This window comes from Clytia hemisphaerica, unplaced genomic scaffold (assembly GCF_902728285.1).
Source record: "Clytia hemisphaerica strain Z4C2 unplaced genomic scaffold, Clytia hemisphaerica genome assembly, whole genome shotgun sequence".
Lineage (NCBI taxonomy): Eukaryota > Metazoa > Cnidaria > Hydrozoa > Leptothecata > Clytiidae > Clytia > Clytia hemisphaerica.
Window position 1 is genome coordinate 534,607 of NW_027103918.1, and position 8,147 is coordinate 542,753.

Below are 8,147 nucleotides of genomic sequence, written 5' to 3' on the forward strand. Positions count from 1 at the left end.
CTTTTACAAACTATTGTATGGTGGCCCATCAGTTTCAAAAAGATTAAAAAATATTTTTTTGTTTTTTCTTGTTATTTTAATTTTTTTTTTTATTTCAGGCTCATTTTTAATTTTTTCTTTATTAAAAAAAATATATATCTTCTAAAATTCTCGGACCATCAGTTTCAAAAAGATTAAAAAATATTTTTCTTGTTATTTTTATTTCAGGCTCATTTTTAATTTTTTCTTTATTAAAAAAAATATTTATCTTCTTAAATTCTCGGCCCATCAGTTTCAAATTTTTTTTTTTCAATTTCTTTTAATTTTTTTTCTAGTTACAGTAATACCTATTTTTTTTTTGCTATAATTTTTTTTTCTTCCCACAGCTCCGATAATACCCAATTCCGGATCGAATGTACAATTTACCACCAGAATTGCCAAAATGTCCCACTCGAAAACAAACGAGTTAAAAAAACCCATTTCATTTTCTTGCCTGAGAGGTTTGAAATTCGTTTCTTGCCCTTCAGTCTTTCAGCTGAAATCGAGGAGGGTGATCTTAGGGAAATTTGAGACTTATGTTAATGTTTGGAATTGTTTTGGCGGATGACCTATGATATGAATTTTAAATTTGACGGGATGGAATGTTTTGCCGAACGAAAATCTGTAAAGAGTACGGCAAGTGACCAACCATTCTGTAGGAGGGTTTCTGAAAGGGTCAGGATAAAACCCGGCTTTAATCACATTGACGAAGGCATATTTAATTTGATAAAATTTGACGAAACAAAATCTTCGAAATCAAAGAAACCACGATATCTATCTATAAATCCAAGAGGGTTTGAAATTAGTGCAAAACCAGAAAAAAATAGTAAACATGCGGTTGAGGATATAATAATCTTTTGGTAATAAAGTTAACAATAAATCATTACAATTAACACAAAACTTTAAAAAATATAACTGACAAATTTTTTCAGAATACTATATTTAACTTTTTCCTCTTAAGCTTTTTTCACATGTACGTAAAATTTTATTTAAGACCCTACGGAAAATTGTTCGTAAGGCTGTCTTTTGGGAATTTCCCCGACATTATGTAGAGTTTTTGTTGATTAAGAGGGTCTTACGTGACTTTTCCTTCCGTCCAAAACTTTTTGATCGTAAGCAAATTCTACATAAGACCTTAATACACTACGTAAGCTTAGGTGAATTCCCACCCTTCAAGGTCTGAAGTAGAATTTTACGTACATGTGAAAAAAGCTTTAAAGCTCACGCAAGCTGATTATGTATTGGAAAAACTAAGTATAGGATAAATAAGAAATACATTTATATAATAAAATAGTTACTAAAAACAAGCAACTTTAATGATAAACAAAACAAAATTGTACAGTAGCCGACCGTAACAGAAACTAAAATCATGAAAAAAAGCTCAACCGCGAAATTTAATCCCCGTGAAAATTAATCCCATTAAAGTACTTATTTTTGTAGATCTTTTTTATCAAAGACTACCTCAAACTATTTTTCTTACCATAATGATAAGGTCAGTGTAAGAGCAACAGATGTGAATCATAGCCTGGCTATTGGCTACTTTAATGGGATAAACTTTCGCGGGGATTAAATTTCGCGGGTGGCACTATTGAGTGGCAATATTTTCACGATTTTGTGACTTTTACTGTCAAATCATGCATGTTGGTTGTTGAAATACACATGATTTGCGCCTCTTTGATGCAAATAACCATTCAAATAGTATTTATTTGACATATTTTGAGTTTTGTTTAGAAATAATTCGCGGATGACACCCAAATCCGCGAAATCCGCGAAATTTAATCCCCGCGAAAGTTTATCCCATTAAAGTAGTTAGAGGAAATACGGTATGGAGAAAAAAAACTTAATTGTTAAGTTTCTTAAAAACTGCCATTTTCAATCTCTCGTTTTAAGTATATATACGCTTCCTGACATTCATGAGGTTTAACGAGCTCTAGATTTGGTAGATATTGTTCACATAGATGCCTAAAATCATCATCAAGGTAGTCGGCATCTTCTGGTGTGATTCCCGATTCATCTATAAGGGATTGGATATCCTGGTCTGATACATCAAAGCCTACAATGAAGAAGGTCAGTCAAGAAGTACACGGGGAGGAGATAAATAAAAGAGTTTATAAATTCCAAGATTGCTTTTTTTTAAACTTGGGGTCTAAAGTACCGGAGACGCCACAAAATGTTTCATTACTAAAGTGAAATTTCTTTACGAGGTTTAGTAAAAACTTATGCTACACGCTTTTTATATAAGAATATCAGGGTGAAAATTGGCCAAATCGTAAGAATACTCTATGAATACCCTCAGTGTGAGTTACACAGAATTTGGGTAGTCATTTTTATTTGGTTATCAGAAAGAAACTGCTTCCTTTGTTAGATTTGAATTTAAACTTTGAGGCTGAATGTAATGTTAGCTTCAAAAAGCCAAATTCTCAAAAAATCATTTCTCGTGTTTGTAAAAAAGTCAAGTCTAAAAAAGTAAGAATACGTTAAGAATTATTTCACCCTCAATTTTGGCAATTTCTTAAGAATATTTGACCCTCATCCAAAGTTCACTATTCTTATAAAAAAAGCGTGTACCTGGCATAGTGTCCTCCCCCCCTGGATTCAGGGGGGGGAATGGGTTTTGAGGTCAAAAGGACGTATAGGGGGGAAAGAATTTTTTTTGAAGCCAGGGTGGGGGGAATGGAAAATTTTCACTCTAGGCATGGGGGGGGGGACTCACCAAAATCAATTCAAAATTGAAAAACAACTGGTTTTATGAGATGATATAGCATAATGCTTAGTTTTATTAATATTATGGTTTAAAAACAACCATCCTTTCCATTTATTCTTGAATTAGAACTAACTTAGGGAAAACAATAAGCGTTAAGTTCATCAAATTACAGCTTTTTAATTTTATGCTTGAGAGGGGGGGGACAGAAAAATCTTTGGAGGCAGGGTGGGGAAAAATGAGGGGGGGGGATGGAAAATTTTCATTCTAGGCATGGGGAAGAGACCCTGAAGGACACTATGCCTGGTTCATCAAAATTACGCTGTAAAGATCAACGATTAGCGTATGTGCCTGGAAGCAAATACCTAAGTATTGTAAAAAAGATTTGCCACAGATTATCTTCGCAAAAACTGAGCTGAAGACATCAATAATCGAATAAAAAAGTTGACTGGAACTTACCACATTCAACAAGGTCATGCACCTCAGGTACGGTATAAATGTGGTTGGGAACACCGTCTGGTAGAACTTGGTCTTTTTGATATCTAATGCGATGGCAATTCCAGATGACATCTTTGAATGTGTTAAGTTCGGCTTGGAGGATTGGGATCATGATATAGGCTAAAATCATCCTAAAAGTACAAAAGCATACTGAATGGTACCACCAAAAGTCAAAACTCTTTTAAATTTTAACAGTTTTTGCCACAGTTTGCAGACATGGTGTCTAAAAAGGCGAACAGATATTTCTATATCAAACACTGAACATTATGAAACAATAACTTGAACCTCAATAACTTGACGTATGCGTTGCGGAGCGTTATCGGATCTTAATATTCATCTTTGGTCAATTATTGCATGCAGAAAATAAGATTGATGTAAAGCAAATTACCTGTCTTGTTCACAACTTGGATCATAATGTCCGCCACATTTTAAGAACAGGAGTTGACCTTTGAAGAATTTCTCTAGTCTTTCATGTAGTTCTTTCCACCATCGCTCAATCTATACCAATAAAAAAGTGTTTTAAATATTTCATAAACCAAAGAGAATAACATATGTATTTAAACATTTTGAAATTGGTTTTGAGTTTCAAAAAAACAGTTGATGAAGACAAAATGAGAGGTTGTTATCTCCTTCAAAATGAGCAGTAACACAATGTACAGTTTACTCCAAAGAACACAATCTACAGTTTACTCCAAAGTCTGACCTTCTCTTAAATACCCTGTTACAAATTACACAAACTTTATGACAGCTAAGGCTACACGAGCAATATTTTCTTACATTTCAAGTGCAATTTCCTTCAAAAACGCTCTGAGGAAAGCCAAAAATGATTGTAGAAATGTTTTTAGTATTTCGGTACCATTTCCTAAGAAATTGCATATTTTGTAGTCTTCAAATGAGATTGACGGGTTTTTTCTTGGCTTTGAGGGCCAAAAAAATTGAGTACACAGGAGTACATAGCAAGAACATTTGAAGGCTTTGAAGACTACAAAATATGCAATTTCTTAGGAAATAAAAACCTCCAAAAATAAGAACATTTTAAGAACGTTGTTAGGCTGAAAGTTCAAAAAATCTAGAACATCTGAAGGCTTTTCGTGTTCTTATAAAAAAGTGTAATCTATTTAATTGTAGTATTTCTGCGTTTTCAACCTCAGACAAAAGATGATGTTTTACTTCGCAATTGTTGTTTCTTAAATTAATCCTATAAAGTACCTGATTTGAGGTTGATGGACCATAGTGTATCACAGATGAAGGGTCTTCCAAGTTTTCGTCACAACGGGAACGCAGAAAACAATGAATAGCCGCAAGATCACCTGTTTCAGTACCTTTATCAAGGCGAACCATATTTGAAATCCTTTTCGTCTCAATGATATGTTGAAGATACCATTTACCAACAAGCTTTGGGTCGCTGTTAGAAGTCCAAATTTTGAGCCAAAGTATCTTTCGACTAGCAGTGTCGATACAGCCATACACAGCTAGAGGGAAGGTGCTGTTCTGATAGCCCATAAGCTTATCATGGCCATCAAAGGAGTGTACCCAATTAGGTCCATTTGATACAAAATGACCCTTCACTCTCTTTTTCTTCTGACAGGGTCTTCTGTCCTTCAGTAATTGACTTTCTTCCAAAAACATAACATCATGAACAAGACTCCTAGGAACTTTCAAACCATGAACAACACGTAGTTTTTTATGCATGGCTCTGTAGCCCAAAAGTTGCCCTGGACCTCGAAGTTCAGTTGAAACAGCTTCTCTGACAGACTCGACAGGAACTTCAGTATCAGTATATCTAATTCCAAAATGATTGAATCTCCTGGTTAGAGTACTCAAACTCCAAGGATAGTTGCCAAATTCTTTTTTCATAAGTTCAACAATCTCAGTTCGTTTCAAACATTGAGCAACATACAACTCCAATTTTCCCTTAAGTAAGTCATCATATTTCCAGTTGGTATTCATTTTAATTTGATAAACTGAAAAAAAGAAATGTAAAACAAACTTAAACGAAAGTTAGAGACATCAATATTTCTATAAAAGTAACAAGGAAGATTAATGCATTTCTTTCTATATTTGGATATTAAAAAATTTAGTTGATTAAACCCCCACCATTGTCATACGTTAAAGATGGTTTTGATAAAACATGACTCAATTTTTCAACGGAACCAATAAGAGACATTATCATGGTAATTGAAGCAATGACAGAAAGAAATTTAATAATTTGATCCAACAAACGAAATATATATTACAGGAACAAAGTAGTGTCTAAATCTTAAAAACAAAGTAAAAACTGTCTTTATTGACTCATTTATATATCATAAAAACAAAAAACTTCTATCTTTGATTTGAAACAAGCTAAAACACTTTTTGAAGAATTAAATTTCACATTCAAGCCTATCCAAAAATGTAATGAAATTTTTATTTTTGGTTTCAAACTTGCTTATTTGTTAATCTACTAAAAATACTACTACTAAAAGTACTAAAGTACTTTAGGGGTACAAACTTTCACGAGCAGAAACTTTCACAAGGTCGAATTTGAGGACAAAGTGTTTTTGCGAGCATAAACTTTCGCCAATTGGATAAAAATGAGAATTTTAGAATGAAAACGGCCTTAAAAGTGGAAAATATATATTTAAAACCGATAAAAACGGCTGCTATTCGACTTTGCATTAAAGGATAAAAATATGCTGTGGATTTGATATTTGTTAGGATTTTGAGGGATTTCCATTTTTTAAAGAATTTTTCGCAAGCATAAACTTTCGCGTTGCGAATTGCCTTGTTAAGAATTTTCAAAGACATTTACTTTCGCAAAAAAGGCCAAAATTCGCGAAATTCACGAACGTTTCTGCTCACGAAAGTTTGTACGCCTAAAGTACTTCTTTACGTGGTGTCAAACGTCAAAATCAAAAAGCAAGATCAGATTGAAGCAAAGTTTACACTCCCTGGTTTAGAACAGTTCAAAAGATGAAAATTTCAACAAAATACTAAATGTACATAATGAGCAATATTTTAAGATCAAGCAGGGGGTCAAGCAGTTAGTACAAGACACTATGCCAGTTAGTACCGTGGTTGTGTGCCATGTGAATTGGATGATATCACTTAGTACTCAGGTGTACTAAGTGCAAAATAGGGTGGTCCCCTGCTAAAATATTGCAAAATTTTGGTACTTGCTGTGTGAAAAATAGGATTTTGCGAGGAAATCTAAAAAAAGACCGTAAATTACCCAAAGAATTTCTAGGAAGTTGATTTCTTTTTCAAATTTTCGATTTTTTTTAATTTAAAAAACGATTTGTTGGTTGCCATAGAAATTTGATTTTCTAAAATGTTCCTATTGAAAGATGGAAAATTGAATCTAAGATATATCAAAGCCTTTTTCAAGGGTAGTGTATATAAATTTGACCCCAAATTCAGTTAGTATAACAACGTACTAAGTGTACCAAGGATGGTGGTGTTACTAACTTCTTGCGAAAAAGCAGTTAGTGTCTTGTAATAACTGCTTGACCCTCCCAGGATCAAGCAAATTTAACAAAATATTAAATGTTTGACCTCCCTGGATCAAGCAAATTTAACAAAATATTAAATGTAAATAAAGAACTCTTTGTAATGAAGTGAAGCAACAAAAAATTCCTGTGTACACAGAATAGAATATTGTAAAATGGAGTGATTCTAGATTATCAGCTCTATTAATCTAAGCAGAAAAATTCAATTATAAAGAGCCTGAAATTTTGTTCCTATGGTAACTACAAGGTCAAATCACATGGGAATAGGTGGTTGCCCCCACTTGGATTTTAATCTTCCACACAATATACACAAAAAAATAATGCTACAATCACAATCATTTTAACACATTGTTTAAACACAAGAAGACAATATGTTTTAGCATGTTCTAAATTCTTCATAGGTTTTTACTCACTTTCTGTGTTCTTTTCTGATGCTTGATTATCTCCATCTTTGAATGGAGTTAATAATAAATCAGAACAAAATTTGTTACACTGGTGAAGATGTTTGAAGTTCTTGATGGCTGTTTGGGAGAGGTTTCCACCACAAAACAAGAGTTCACCTTGATCATCAAAATGTTCACCGGTTGCAATTTCTGGGTCAAAATAGGTTTTTCCACAGCCCTGGATATCAAGAACCATAAGCTTTTCTTCTGATTTTTGATACGTAAAGTGAACAAAGGCTTCAGCTTTACTCTGACCATGTTTGTCAACATTCTTGCAGATTTCACCATTATTGTTGACATATTTCACAAACTTGCCACTGGCGAATTCCTCAACCGTAACTACTTCCCCGTCTAATATACCAAAATACACTTCGTTGTAGGAGACTGTGCCGAATTCGATGGAGGTTATGCTTCTCGTAAAAGACTCTGCTAGATTTTTTGCTAATGAGTGCATTTGGACCTGTTTTCTACCATGCTGGTATGGGTCAAGGTCAAGATCTTTTAAATCATCCACAGTTTGTTTATGATACTTTTTGACTACCCACTTCTTACCTTTAAAAAGATTGTGAGAAGAATTGGCCATGAATGCAGCTCTAAATGTTCCCTTGCCAAAGGGTTTCTCATCAATTTGAAATTCAACAAGTTGACGTTTATCATCCCACTTCATTTCTTGTACATTGAAATGTTCTATCTCTACGAGTGTTTTGGTAGGCTTCATCATTTTGCCACATTTGATCATTTTAGAGAGAGATATACTTGGTGGAGGTGTTGGTGGGCTATAATGAGAACGTTTGCTAGTGGAAGGTACTTCAGAGTCTTCCTTCTTCTTAGTGGATGTCAAACATCTTTTCCGTGATGAATTCAAAGTTGGAAAAGTAGAGTAAATTGGATTTTGGATAAACCTGATATGGTAAATATCAGCCAAACTAAATTGGCTTTGTTGCTTTACTGACGGACCTCTTTGTCCAACCAAAAGCTCACATGTTTGGTGGAAACCAA

General features: G+C 33.8%; 2 protein-coding genes across 2 annotated transcripts; both read right to left on the reverse strand.

The window, feature by feature from the left end:
• Window positions 1-1,537: 1,537 nt before the first annotated feature.
• Window positions 1,538-5,177, reverse strand: LOC136809608 (uncharacterized). The gene is made up of 4 exons (XM_067066150.1): window positions 4,427-5,177; window positions 3,606-3,715; window positions 3,179-3,348; window positions 1,538-2,071 (listed from the first exon to the last, which is right to left on the reverse strand). Exons 1-4 carry the CDS (start codon window positions 5,165-5,167, stop codon window positions 1,875-1,877), a joined length of 1,218 nt encoding a protein of 405 aa, XP_066922251.1. The 5' UTR covers window positions 5,168-5,177; the 3' UTR covers window positions 1,538-1,874.
• Window positions 5,178-7,110: 1,933 nt separating this feature from the next.
• LOC136809660 (eukaryotic elongation factor 2 kinase-like) lies at window positions 7,111-7,887 on the reverse strand. The gene has a single exon (XM_067066205.1). The coding sequence runs from the start codon at window positions 7,885-7,887 to the stop codon at window positions 7,111-7,113; it is 777 nt and encodes a 258-aa protein (XP_066922306.1).
• Window positions 7,888-8,147: the final 260 nt, after the last annotated feature.